Here is a 13,803-nt window from a genome sequence, read left to right on the forward strand (position 1 = left end):
TGCAGTAAATCATATGCACTTTATCGCCCATATATAAGACCTGCCTTTGAACGGCCCTCCTGCCCTTCTTGCAGCGACCACAGTATGTTCCTTTATCGTCTGGGCAGTACATGCGTGCGTGAGTGTGAAATGTAAGTCTGCGGACTTTTACCCCCCCAACGCCCAATATAGCATGAAAATGGTTGTGCCGGCTTCGGCACTTTTATTCCCCTGACCTTGGCATCTGCTGCAGTGTAATTGTGTTTGTTGTGCACCTCGCAAACCCCCAACATACTATCAACCTAACCCCCACTATTCCGGTTTCGTTCGATCAATTGATAAAATCAATTCCTTACTATGTGTGATAAAGGCAAATAAACAAACCCCCCCCCCCCCCTCCCACACACACAAACACACACAAACATGTCTTCTGCCAGATACATTGAAAAGCACACATCACACCGGCTTACAGCTAGATAGCCAACCATAACTGCGCCAGCTAATGGAGCCACTTGGTGGCTAGTGAAGCATCTTCAAGTTCCGGACGGTCTAGATTTTATCGGGCCATCAATTTGTCCGACCGGTGGGAAAAATGGAAGCAAAACCGACGGCGCTTCCTCGCGTAACCATGGGGGCAATATTGCCATTTAATGGGGTAGTTCGATACACGCAAGAGTTTATATGGGTTCGATGCGGGGCCGCGACCGCAACCACCACTACGGCGCGCTACGAACTTTCCGGGGAGAATTTTATTGCGTTACTAAGATTACAAACCGTGTGCAACTTCATCAGACGACTGATTTCTTCCAACGATATTCCATAAGCATATTGATCAGTGATATTTCATAAAATTCCTCTATCCTCTGCTCCTTTGGGGGTTCGGGTATTCCTCTTTTGATTCTTGTTAACAGACCGTAACTGATTATTAACGGTTGATTTAGGTACTCCAATGAGTACCGGTTTCTGATTTCTGGAAAACACTATAACTGCCAACTGTTTGTGTATTTCAATTAATAGGAAAAGCATCTTATGCATACAGCTTGTACATTACAAACTGCTTATTTGGAATGTAATCTTGAGGCGATTCAGACATCTTACGCGCTGCCGAAGCAGCTATTCACCGTAAACAAGCAATCCGATTGTCCAAGGTCCATCACGCAAGCAATATGACGCTTCTCGCCGTTCGTCAACAGTAAATTGATAATGACTGTCGGTAGCAACACAGGCCGAAGGGAAGGGCGGATGCGCTGTAATCGACGCCATTCAACTAAATATGGTAAACGATGATCGATGGACAAAGGCAGGGATGCCTTTTAAGTGAAATGCCAACGAATAACGAGAGGAATGCCATTGAAACTGCTCATTCGGTTGGTAAATTTTGCCATTTTTTTTATTGCTCGTTCCCACAAAAGACATTCGAGACATTAGTTCGCAGCCAATGAGTCAAAAGACTTTAAAATCTTGAAGTTGAAGAACGCTATGCAGTTGAATCTATGCCCACATATTCTTTTGCCTTTTGCATGCTGAAAAATGTTGATTAAAGTGAGTTTTGCAGACATTCAGCCTGCAAACAGCACTGCTGCGCGTTGGGTCGTGAGGAACACCTACGGCTGGTTTAGTTGAGTGGAATCTAGTTTGTATCAAGTTTTGTTCAAAACTGGACCAGTCAAACGAGATACAGCGGAGACAGTACAAACTGTCTCTCCGTAACACTCCGGACGGTGCTTGTCTAGCTAGTCTTTTATTTCGAATCGATTTCTAACGCACGATGGTAAATTTCAACAATGTTGTGAGATGAGCAAAGTAACACATAATACACTAAAGTAACAATAATGTTTAAAGTATTGTTAATATTTATGTTATACCGAGAATAAATGAAATTCTAAGTAGACTATTAAACTTACTCACTACAAACTGTAACCAAATCAACTCAGTCACTCAAATATTTTGGCTCTGAATATTTATGAACAGCCTAGGCTCTTCCCGAAAAAGTTCTTCATTGAATCTCCTACCAAACTCTACTTAATCCACGAAACATATTGCGTGACAAGACCCTCGGTACACCGTCTTCTGGCAAACTAGCTACTTAATTAGTTCATGTCACTGGGAACAGGCAAGATGTCTGTCTTTTGTTAGAAAACAATCTCGAAGATTTTAGGGCGGCAATTCGCAATTTGTACGTCTCGACGTCATGCGGTTAATGTTATGATCCTGATATGATAGGATTAAGCTTGCTCTATTCAACAGCTGGTTAAGAACTCATCAAATCTTTTGTTCGCACACGGGCAATCTCTTCTGGCTGGGCTGTTAAATTTGCACTATCCCTGCAACACCCCGTCACGAACAGACCCAACTGTGTGGAATTCATTAAAATAATTATGCCAATGGAATATATCAACTACCGGAACATCTTTCCCTCCACGTGTTTGTCCCTTACGGTACACGTCCCGCTTGCCAAAAGGGGTCCTTGTCGTCATTAAAATAAATATGCTGCGTAAACTCTCAAGTGGAGCTCTATCTGTATAACATTACCCCATTATCCTTATCGTCTTCAAACGAAGGCCAGTCCTGTGAGGTAAATTGCATGCTAAAGTGAGGGGAAATGTCATTACTTGACTTGTGAGCACCTGGGCAAAATAATGAAGGTTCGCACCTTCAAGTCTTGTGTTGCCCAGAAATTTGATACTCGAAGTGAAGCGAATGCCATCTGAAAGATCGCGTCAAACTCCAAACACCACTAATAAACCAATGAGGTCATGACTTTACGAACCAACGAGCATTAAAATGGACGAGCTTACATTGCAAACCTGATACCATGAATGGTATCAATTACTCTCATCCAATTAAAATGTACAGGTGTGTGAACTGTTTCAACCACACCGTTAGACAACAGGTTAGACCAATTAGTAAGAGTTATATTCTATCACTGTTCTAGGTTAAGATTTCGGATAGTACTAGCTACTGAGATGTTACCTCAATAAGAGCTTTTTACTCTTCTAAAAGAGCTAGTTGACAGAGCTCTAGAACCGATGAGTTGTTAGTTTTTTGGCCTAGCGAAGTATCTTCATATATTCACTTAATATTTGACCTTGAAAAAGCCAAAGGGCGCTGGAGGTGGAGGTTGATTTGGGGAATGAAGGGAAGTGAGGTTGAAATATAAGGAAAAATAGCCACAAACCCTACCATTTCCAGGTTTATCTAACCCATCAGTTCTATCCATGATGGTAGAATGGTTACTAGACACGTTACATGACACTGAAAAGCAATAATGGCTTGCCTGTCTGTCATATTCGGCCTCGATTAAAGATATATACGCCATACACCGTCGACGAAGCAATCGATATTTAAATCGTAGCACACACCACGTGTGCAGTTGCTTTCTTTCCACTCCGCTGCTGCTAACACGGTGCATTAATGATTCACCATGGCTTTGCCGCTCCCACTGTCGACCATAGTCAACGGGCCCTGTTTGGAGTGTCCTTTGTCTATGCCAAATCGACCTGGCATGTAGTTGTAATCGGTGGCGTTTACCGACTCCACAAAAAAAACTGTCCGTAATCCGCGCACGGCTTGGACAACACTGGGGAGGGGGGAATCCTATTCTTGCCCACCATCTCGTGACCGTGAACAGGTGGCCGGCGGCAGTATTGTGCCGCGTGTCGAGAGTGCCACTATCGTACGCGTGCTCCCGCATTGAGCACGCCCAAACGCATGCCAAACGGCGGAAACGGGAATAAACCCGATCCTTTGCTGACGCGCGGAACGATCGTTAGTGGTGCGGTGAGTGTCAGTTTGGATGATTCCTGGACGGGCCGTAGCTTGCTGGAAGCCTTGCGGCGTGTGCCGTTGCGGACGTTTGATGTAAGATTACTATACGCAGGCGTCATACTATCTTTCTAAAGTATATTCGGTATGAAATGTGGTAATTTTATTACAAATTGTAACGAATCATGGCACCTCTTTTCGTTTTGGAAATCATAATCACCCACCTCATTATAATCGACGAGCGTAACTTGACCAGTGTCGTAAAGGCCTTCCTTTTTTTGCCCCCCAAAACTGGTAGTCTGGTGGATGCTTCTCGCCGGAGGCCACCGTCGGGTTGTTGAACAACGACGTTAGACCATTACCATCCCATTCCTATCGGCGGTGTCATCATGAGTTCGGGCTTTGTTGCTGTTCAACACTGCTATCCCTTTTTTATGTTATTTGAAACTCCAACAACCACGACAACCGTGTCCCCAATCCACTGCCACCACCCCCCAGTTCCACTGATGTCGCTTTCAATTTCTAGCTCCACGTGTACTCCTGTACATTTTATTTTATTAACCAAAAAAGAAAAACCCACCCCCCATCCACATTCCCCTTCGGTGCACGAGCACATTCTGAACAACAGCACAACAAACCAAACAAAAAACATGCGCGCCCATGCTCCTTGTTGCATAAATTCCCTACGCGGATTGCTCGGTTGCCTTGCCGGGAGGGAAGTTGCTATAAATAAATGTACCCCAGTTTTCGACAACCTGCCGACCGGGTCGGAAAATGTGCAGCCTGAATGCTTCGTCGGGTCGGGACCTCATCCCACCCCACCCCCTCGATTGTATGCAACCAAAAAGCCACGGTAGCGATGCTCGCGCACTCGGTCCCTGCGACGGATACGACGGTGGTTTTGTTTTGATGCCGTTGCTCAGACGCGGATGTACCTCGCAGGAAAGCGAACGCGCGCCACATCGTCTGTGCACAGCACACAAAAGCCACCGAGTGATCCCGGCGCTGGTGAACATGAAGCTGAAATCGCTGGATTACGGTGATATTATCGAAAGTTTTACGAATCGATATGAAAATATAGTGAAAAAGGTACGGTGGCTCCGTAAAAAGGGTGAAAAACAAAATGGCGTGGTTGTTGGGCCTTCGGAGGCACTCAAGAGTGGGTGGTGTGGTTTCATTATGCTGCTGCATAAACGTGTCCTAATTGTTTCCGTGTCCTAAGCACTCACTCACGATGTGTATCGTTCAATCCCGCATTTTTCTTTCCACGTCCAGATGCGCTTCCAGCAGCGCCAACAGCAGGAACGTGACCAGCGAAAGATAGAGCAGATTGCGACGAGAACGACCGCCACGACCGGTACGGTGGCCATTGCATCGTCGCAGGGCGGTCGCACGGCCACAACAACATCGACCACGAGCAGCAGCGCGGTAAGCGCAACGGTGGAGCTTACCGACCGGCTCAATGCCACCAGCCTATCGTCCACGCTCGGTGCTGGCAAGGTTCGGCAAATGTTCGACGAACGGCGCCATCGGGTGGCCGGCATCGACAAAAGCTACCCACTGCAGCCGATCCAAACGACTTCCACGGTACCGACGGTAGCCCATGGTAACCACTCCGTCGGCGGCAACGGCCACAGTAACGGCAACGATGGTGGTGGTGGTGCTTCCCTGGCGCGCGGCGTGGCCAAGACGGGCCTGAACAACAAACCACGTGTCCCACCAATATCGGCCAGTTCCCGGACCCGCTTGATGCAGCACCAATCCCAGGCGCGTGGGACCAACCTACGTCAGGACAGTCTCGTGGCCATGCAGGTGTGTAGCTAAGTGTGTTCGTGTTTAGTGTAAAAAGTGGATCAAAAGAAGAAAGTTTCTTCACCAAACCAACTTTAACTGGGTTGCGTTACAAGAGGAGGGGGGTCACAAATGGCCGTTTGTGCTTCTTGTGCCCTCTTTAAGGGGGTAGTACACTGTGGAAGCCTGAAAAAGGTGACATTTTTTCTAAACAAAACTTTTATGTGTAGAACATGTCTTCATGTGTTTTCACCAACATTTTCTGACTGGGAAAATTATTAAATAATTAAAGAAATTATGTTTTTTCTCAGATGCCTATTATCTCAGATGCCTATTATCTCAGATGCCCAGCACACAAATCTAAAGTTATCCTGTTTACTGGTGGACATTATAAACATCACACCATTAAAGTTAGAGCAAAATCTATATTTTTCTCTTTATTTTCAATAAATTTTCTGTCATCGTATGTAGGAGTTTTGGGTTACGTTGAATACCTAATGACAGAAATGGATGTGTTAACTTAAATAATTCTAAACCTCGGTTAAATCAAATTAATTGTCCTTGAATTCTAAAGTCAACTTATCAACACATTGTTTCCAGATAATTTCGTTCGGAAAATTGTGGTCTAGTCAGCATTGGGGTATTTAGAGAATTGAATCTTCAACTAGGCACTGTCTTGTTTTTCGTCCTGTATATTTCATGAATTTTAAGCAAGAAACACACTATAAAATGGCTTAGTGTACTACCCCCTTAAATCGACAGACAGTGCGCATAAATCGAACTCTCTTCTAACGATCCACCATGTAAATGCATCCAAGGGAAAAAAGGTACATTGTTGTATGTGGGTGAATTTCCCAAACCTCTCTCCATTCCGATCGCACGATTTACAGACCACACGCAGTAACGGTGGAGACCCGGGCGCACTGATGATGGATCCAAACGGTGGCTATGATGACAACGATAATTTTCTGGAACTGGAAAAGTTTCCAGGTAAGTAAGGATCGATATCCGAGGCCAATTACACCCGGGCCTTTTCCTCAGCACTGTAAACGACCCGTCAGTTAGCACGGGAGAACCACACGTCATGTGCATACCTTTCAAAAATCGATTATCGTATATCCTCTGCTGGGTGGGAATGCGATACAGGTGTAGGTGCCCTCCCCAGGTTCCTCTAGATAGAAAGGGTTACGGATTTTGCGTTCTTTACATTATGGACGCAAAAGGAACGAATTTCAATAATTTATGACAGCCAGACGTGGGACGGGTACCCACGTATTATTGAGTTATAAAAAAAACGAACGTTTGATTGATCGTTTATTGGGCGAGACGGGTTTTGTTTGTCTTCCTTATTGCTAGCTTTGATTCCTTCCGGTTTGCGTCACATACATTGCTATGTGCTTTTATATAATAAGAATTAATTTTAACGTTCCTTTTTTGGGATTAGATGCAGCATCGATCGATGAAGATGGGCTAGATACAGCGGATCATCTAAATGTTATCAACGGTAACGCAGCTCCGTCAAAGTTGGGAAAATCAAACGGATCGTCCACAAAGATCTCACCCAGCAGTTCCATTCAAAAGTCGCTGAAAAAATCACCGATTGCTACGACCAACTCTGTGGCAACGCGTTCACCAAACGGATCCGCCAAAGTAAGCCATGATCGTGCAAACAGCACGCATTTTTCCCTTCTTACCAAGTAACGTACTATTCCTCTCGTTCCGCATTTCCAGTCCGGAGTGGCCACACCACGATCGGTTAAATCGAACGGACCATCGCGAACGGTCACGCTGCCAAGTCCGTCCGGTTCGGCCAGTTCGGTGCGCCGTCCGTCCTCCATAGCCAACGGTGGCAGCAACATGCTCGCACCGTCCAACGAACCCGTGCCGGATGGTTTGACCCGGTGTGACATTTGCAGTCGCAACTTTGCCACCGACCGTATCGACAAGCATCGCCAAATCTGTCAGAAAACGAAGACGAAAAAGCGCAAAATATTCGACATCACCAAGCACCGTGTGCAGGGCACGGATGCGGAAAGTTTCGTGCTGCGAGGGAAAAAATCCACCTCCATTGGGGCGGCCACGGTGAACCGGAAACAATCTAGTCAGCTTTCGACGGCCAGCGTCGGTGCCGGGGGAAAACCGAGCAATTGGCGCAAGAAGCACGAAGAGTTTATCGCGACAATCCGTGCCGCCAAGGAGATGAAGGCCCATCTCGCACGGGGTGGCAAACTGTCCGATCTGCCACCGCCGCCACCGTCGGAAAATCCGGACTACGTCCAGTGTCCCCACTGCATGCGTCGATTCAATCAAACTGCCGCCGACCGGCACATCCCGAAGTGTGCCACGATGCTGCACAACAAACCGAAACCGAAACCGAAGGCATCGTCCACCATTCGGAAATACTGATCAGTCCAGGCCAGGAGACGTTTCGCGGGAATGTTTGCCATTTGCTTGAATGTTTTTTTTTTCTCTAACTGCATAATTTAATGCTTGATAAGGTTTGGAAAACTCGCCCTCTTAATTGGATGCAACCTTTTTGTGTGTCCAAATTCCCGTACGAACGTTATCGTTTAAATGAACGCAAATAGTAAACACGTGTACAAACTAACGAAAATCCGGATCGGAATCCGGATCTAACAGGAAACAAAACCAATATACTCATAAAAGCATACATGAGACAATGCAAACGATAATCATCATCAGCCATAAACCTTATACATTAGCAGCTCAACAAATATAACGTCCAGCATTTCGAAATGGAGGAGTTGAAGAAACACCCAGAACAAATGTCACACACGGTATACTAACACGTGGTCGATCCGACAAACGAATACTATATACTAAATATGGCTGTGTGAATGCGTCCGCGCGTCTGTGCGTTTGCAAGCGCGCGTAGCAGTGAGTGTGAGTGTGTGTGCGTGTTTGTATGTGTGCCTGTTGGAAAATGGAAAAATTCAAGTGACGAAACACCTGGATGTATTTTTGAGCATACATGTATCGAATAAAACATCAGCAATTAAACGAAGGTAGTTTATTTTTGGTAAAACATTTATTAGTTTGTATTCCCTTGGTAGAGGACAGTAACGTTCGGCTTCTTCCTGGAGCAGTTCATCTCCGGAGTCGATCGGAATGAAATGTTTGGGACAAGACGGCACTAATAACGCGTAACATATATCGGAAGCTAGAATGAAGTGGTTCTTGCCTAGGTTCTTGTTGCCGCCGCTGCTCCTGTTTGCTGCTGATTGCCAATCAATATCTATTCCTCTGGACCGTCTGAAGGTCCTTTTACGACAAGGCGATCCATCCTTTTGCTTTAAGTTCCCAATTACATCTACAAAATGATTGCAACATTACACGTGTGTTGTGTGTTTTAAGAGGTTATGAGGATCGTAAGATCATTGTTTCTGGGTTTTTTTTCCTTTGTTTACAAACTACACTTGTTTCTAAGCCCAATATTTTAAACAAACAGACAGAGGAACGAGTTAGAATGAGAAAGAGTAAATCAATGGTTCATTTGTTTTGTTTTTGAAGAATTGATATGCGATAATATTTGTCTGTTCTGTTTCGCTCTATAACATATTAACTATATCCCCAATTCGGAACGCGATCGTATCCGCGATCGCCGCCTGGTTCTTTGCTATTTGCTAGTGTAGTATCATTCATATAAGTTTGTGTGCTTTAGCCTTGCACCCTCGCACCACTCGAGGCGCGTGTGTGGTGCACGTGGAAGATAATACCTTGTTTTGCTACCACCCAACGGCAAATTTACGTCTCCGGGTACCGACAGTAAGCGTTCCCTTCGATCGATTCCAACGGTATCCAATCCTCGGACAGCGGCAAACGATTCTTGTTCGTCTCGACTTCACGCAGCACCCGCACAATATTGCCCCCGACCAGCTTCTTGATGGCCACCGAACCCCACAACCGGTCGCGTGCCAGCTCGGCCAACAGCAGGGGATAGTTTTTGGGCGACCCGCTCAAACCCACGTGGTCTACGCCGGCAATCGCTCGGATGTAGTTAATGGCCGTAATGGCATCCTTCAGCGACATCGGCTTATCGCCGCATCGTTCCACGTTCAGCATCAGCACACCTCCGTTCTGGGACAGTGCGCTCAGGATGTGATCCGGTACGGCAGCCGTCGTTCCGTTGCAAGCCATCGACGAGGGCAGCGCGTTGGACAGTAGCAGCGGTGCCTTGGCGACGTTCAGCGCAACCATCATGGCCGGTTCGGAGAGTCTCGATATTTCCACCAACATTCCCAAACGGTTCATTTCCTGAATTACAATCTGTGGAGAGTTGTTGGAAAGAACATCAAGGTGAGCGCTATGAGTACTGCACATTCGGGTCGTATGTACTTACCTCTCCAAAGTTCGTCAATGTCGAAGGTAAATTTTCGTCGAAAAAATCGTTCCGTATCGAGGCACTGGCCCACGGGGTAGTGCAACCCACGCCAGTCAACGAAACGAAGCGTGCCCCCAGCGAATACATCGATCGAAGCACGGCCAAACTGGACCCGAGCGTGTGGCCACCTTCAAGCCCGAACAAAATCGCCAACTTGCCCTCGGTGTGGGCCTGTTCCATCTCGTCCGCATTTTCGACCACCGCCATATCGCGATTCTTAGCCACGAGCCTTCTCGCATCGTCCAGTCCCTCCAGCGTCAGTTGCACCGCATCCAGATACTGTGCCGCACACGGTACGGCAATGGGCCAGAGCAGTGCACCCACCATACCACTCTTCACCTCGGCGAAGCTTTTGCTAAAGTTGGCACCCATCGGTGGCGCCCAATAGCCTTCCACGAGCGGTGACTCCACCAGCAACCGTCTGATAAATGCCAGCCGGGCCTCCAACAGCGAGGAGGACCGGAGCTGCAATCCAAGTGGAATGCCCGCGGCCAGTGCTACGCAGACGAGCAGCCCCGACACGAGCGCGATTATTTTGCGACTCCGTCGATCCTTGGCCAGCTTCGGTGGTGGTGGCGAGATGCTTTCCTTCGTGTACGAATGAATACTACCGTTCTTAATCTTTTCCGGATATTTGGTAATCTCGGGCGGTAGCTCAATGTCCGCTATCTCGGTGAAGACGAAACAGTGCTGCTTACAACCTGCCGGATGTTGATGCACCGGATGCAGCTCCATGAAGTCGTGGTTTGGAATCGTTGTTGGATTCATGTTTTTTTTTGGGGTCGGGGGGATGTTGGGTTGTATACAGCAATTAAAAACACACTCACTCTTGGGGCAGAACTTTACCGAAGTTAGCGTTGGAGGTACATCAAGCGACGTTTCGGATAATCGTCACCATTGGCGCACTACTCATTTTACCCTGAAAGCTTTCCGCGTAGTGCACTGTTTGGTCACTAACTTGTTATAAATTTGTGATGAAAACGTAGAATAGTATTTTTTTGGAGCTAATGTGCCAACAAAACAGCCTTTGTGCTGATGTTGTGGGAAAGCTTCAGGACATGCGCAGAACCACGAACTCATTGTCCTGTGGCGTTTTGGGGATAGTTTGGGGCCTGTCAAACAAACTACAGCGAAAAGGAAAGCGGTTCAAACGAACTGTTGGTAGGACCTGTTTTGAAACATTTACACAATGACCGCTTCTCCAGTCGACATCAGCTTAAACGCGATACATCTTATTTGTCCATTATACTACGAGCAAAAGCGACCACAAATAAAGACTTACTTATCGTAAATTATTCTTTATTTTGTAAACATTACGTTTGGAATTACATTACTTACCTAAATGTCCCTCTCATTCCGATACCTCCTCCACCTTCTCGCTGAGCAGAGCAATCATTTGTTTTACCGCTTCGGCCGCTGGTATCATGTCCAAACCCTCCAATATGTACGCCAAATTGTCCAAGCTTGCATCCATATCGTCGTCGAACCACAGCGTCAACAGGTGACAACATTGTTCCCCCACAGTGGCATGTTCCGACTCGAAGTACTGTATCTCATCCGCACCGTAACCAAGTTTCGTTGCCAGCTTCTTCCAATCCCGCCCAATACTCGGAGCCAGCTCAGACAGCTGCTCCTTCGTCACCGCAAGCGTTTTGTGTGTATTTTTGTCCTCCGGTGTTAGCTGCTCCGTCTTCAACAGTTCCGTATCCATCTGCTCCTGTTCTTCCTCACCCACCAGACCTTCACCCTCCGCTTCCGGTCCTTGTTCGGCGTTTGTTGGAGCCGTTTCTTCCTGGATCGCGTGCTCCAGCTTAATGTCCAGCTTGTCCTTCTGGATCTTCTTCCGTACGCTTTCCAAGTAATCGGACACTTTGTACGAGGGTGTGTTGAACAGTGTAAAGAAGTGGGGTGATTGCCGGGCGAGTAGTCGCAATGCACGCCATTCGAACGATGGGTCTTGTTTTTCCTTCGGATTTTCCAAGTACGTCTCAAGCGACGGAAGAAAATTACGGTCGGTGCCTTTACATGCCTGCAGATTATCGGGACAAAGGTTCCACAGGCGCGTGATCTCCGGGTTGCCCATGTAAAACTTTCCCTGCCGGGTCGCATCACGGATCAGATCGCCCAGTGGTTTGCGGGGTCGTTTAGCCGGTGGTCGACCACTTCCAGTCGTGGAAACACTTGCTGCCAATGCACCACCTCCACTCATAGTCGCATTCGGCCCCGTCGATGAACCCGTATCCTCCAGCACTGCTTCAGGACGTTTAAACTCCTTGCATCCTTCGTTCTTCCAGCTGTTCCACAGTTCCTCGCGCAACAGCATGTGACGTGCGGTGTTGGCAAACTTTTTCCCATTCGGAGGTGATTCTTCGATCAACTGATAGACCTGTGTTTCCGTTTCCTTCAACCAATCGCACTGCGGCTGTGTTAGTACGTGTGTTTCCGCCTTAAACTTCACCGTCGAATTAAGGTACTGAAACAAGATCAGGAACTGTACCAACACCGAGCGCCGGAAGTTGGAGTCGGAAAGTTGTAGCGAAAGTAGCTTCGGGTTCGTGAGAAATTTGGCGAAAAAGTGACCCGACTCTCGGATCTCATCCTCCTCCATTGGGCAATGGGCGGCAGTGGTTCCGTCGTGCGATTTCGAGGTAGTGCTGGATGCTCGGTGTTCCTCCAGCTTGAAGCTACTAAATGCGGACAGCACACTCTTCGCATGCGTCTCAAACGTTTTCCACTGCACCTTGCTGTAGCACTGGTTTGGATTGCGGAAAAAGTCTTGCAGTGCCCAAAACTTGCAGTACAAATTGTAGTCAATCTTCAGTTTGTTCTCTTCCGCTTCTCCATCTGCTTCCGCATCCGTACCTCCGGACAGTTGCTCTACAATCATCTCATTCCCATCCATACCGTACTCGGTGATGTTTTCCAGATTAAACTCCGAAATTATGTTCAACCCGCTGCGCTCGGAGAAGGGGAAAAATTTGGCGAGAAACAACAATATCCGACCGCAGAATACCGTGTTCTGGGAGCGGGATAGTCGCCGCAACAGATCGTTACACATCCGGAGCAGATTGTGCTTACAAGCGGTGAAGAAAAATTCTTCCTTCCAGATTGCCACATTGTTCTCGACGTACGTGAAGATCTGTTCGGCCCGGTCCAGCGTAACCGCGTCGAAGATGTCCCCGAGCAGTACGACCGGCATCGTAGCGACGGTCATATCCTTCCGGCAGGAGTTTACCGCAAAGCTAATGAAACCCTCGATCGCCGGTATGTCTTCCGCTTTCGTGAGCAACATATCGCGAAACGCCTGATGCAGGGCTGTCTTTTTGTCGTTATCACTGGCCCGCGCTGCATCGTAATCCGCCTTTAGCACTTCGATGTCGTTCACCGCGAAAGCACGCTCTAGCGATTCCTGCAAAAGCGTACGGTAAAACGAGATTTGCTTTGTGAAACTAAACGTTTGCGGGCTAGCGGCACTGTCATGAAACTAGCAACCCATTCACTTACGGTAAATGTTTTTAATAGCACGAGAAAATTAGATGAATTTGAGCTCATTTTTTCCACCGCGCTTCGTTTTTGCTATGTGATACTTTCAGCATGTAAACAACTTCAATCGAGAAACCAAGGTGGATGCTGTAAACAGAACAACCCACGTGTCAAACAATCTTAAGCACCCTTTACACACCATGTGCAAACACAATGGAAGAAAGGGCCTTTTTGTACTTATCATTTTATTTCATATTTCATTACATGCTTCATGGAGCGAACTCATAATAGCTCCATCCATAGCTTCCAATTCCTCTATTGCTCCTGTTTTCTCCTATTAGTATTGGAGGACGCAAAACAATCATTGGTCTTCAGTTACACTA

The 13,803-nt window shown here is 47.0% G+C and overlaps 3 protein-coding genes across 3 annotated transcripts; 1 reads left to right on the forward strand and 2 right to left on the reverse strand.

The window, feature by feature from the left end:
• Positions 1-4,673: 4,673 nt before the first annotated feature.
• On the forward strand, positions 4,674-8,544 carry LOC128310329 (zinc finger C2HC domain-containing protein 1C). Its single transcript, XM_053046946.1, is given in 6 exon segments — positions 4,674-4,714; positions 4,716-4,833; positions 5,020-5,556; positions 6,426-6,525; positions 6,980-7,185; positions 7,267-8,544. Coding segments are annotated over 6 exon segments (1,677 nt in total). The 3' UTR covers positions 7,942-8,544.
• A 56-nt stretch (positions 8,545-8,600) lies between these two features.
• LOC128297197 (dipeptidase 2) lies at positions 8,601-10,707 on the reverse strand. Its single transcript, XM_053032796.1, has 2 exons — positions 9,896-10,707; positions 8,601-9,822 (listed from the first exon to the last, which is right to left on the reverse strand). Exons 1-2 carry the CDS (start codon positions 10,703-10,705, stop codon positions 9,301-9,303), a joined length of 1,332 nt encoding a protein of 443 aa, XP_052888756.1. The 5' UTR covers positions 10,706-10,707; the 3' UTR covers positions 8,601-9,300.
• Positions 10,708-11,229: 522 nt separating this feature from the next.
• Positions 11,230-13,525, reverse strand: LOC128297328 (THO complex subunit 1). Its single transcript, XM_053032953.1, has 2 exons — positions 13,442-13,525; positions 11,230-13,346 (listed from the first exon to the last, which is right to left on the reverse strand). The coding sequence occupies exons 1-2, from the start codon at positions 13,487-13,489 to the stop codon at positions 11,289-11,291; spliced, it is 2,106 nt and encodes a 701-aa protein (XP_052888913.1). The 5' UTR covers positions 13,490-13,525; the 3' UTR covers positions 11,230-11,288.
• Between the last annotated feature and the right edge of the window lie 278 nt (positions 13,526-13,803).

The sequence above is a fragment of the Anopheles moucheti genome, chromosome 2, assembly GCF_943734755.1.
Source record: "Anopheles moucheti chromosome 2, idAnoMoucSN_F20_07, whole genome shotgun sequence".
NCBI classification, from domain to species: domain Eukaryota; kingdom Metazoa; phylum Arthropoda; class Insecta; order Diptera; family Culicidae; genus Anopheles; species Anopheles moucheti.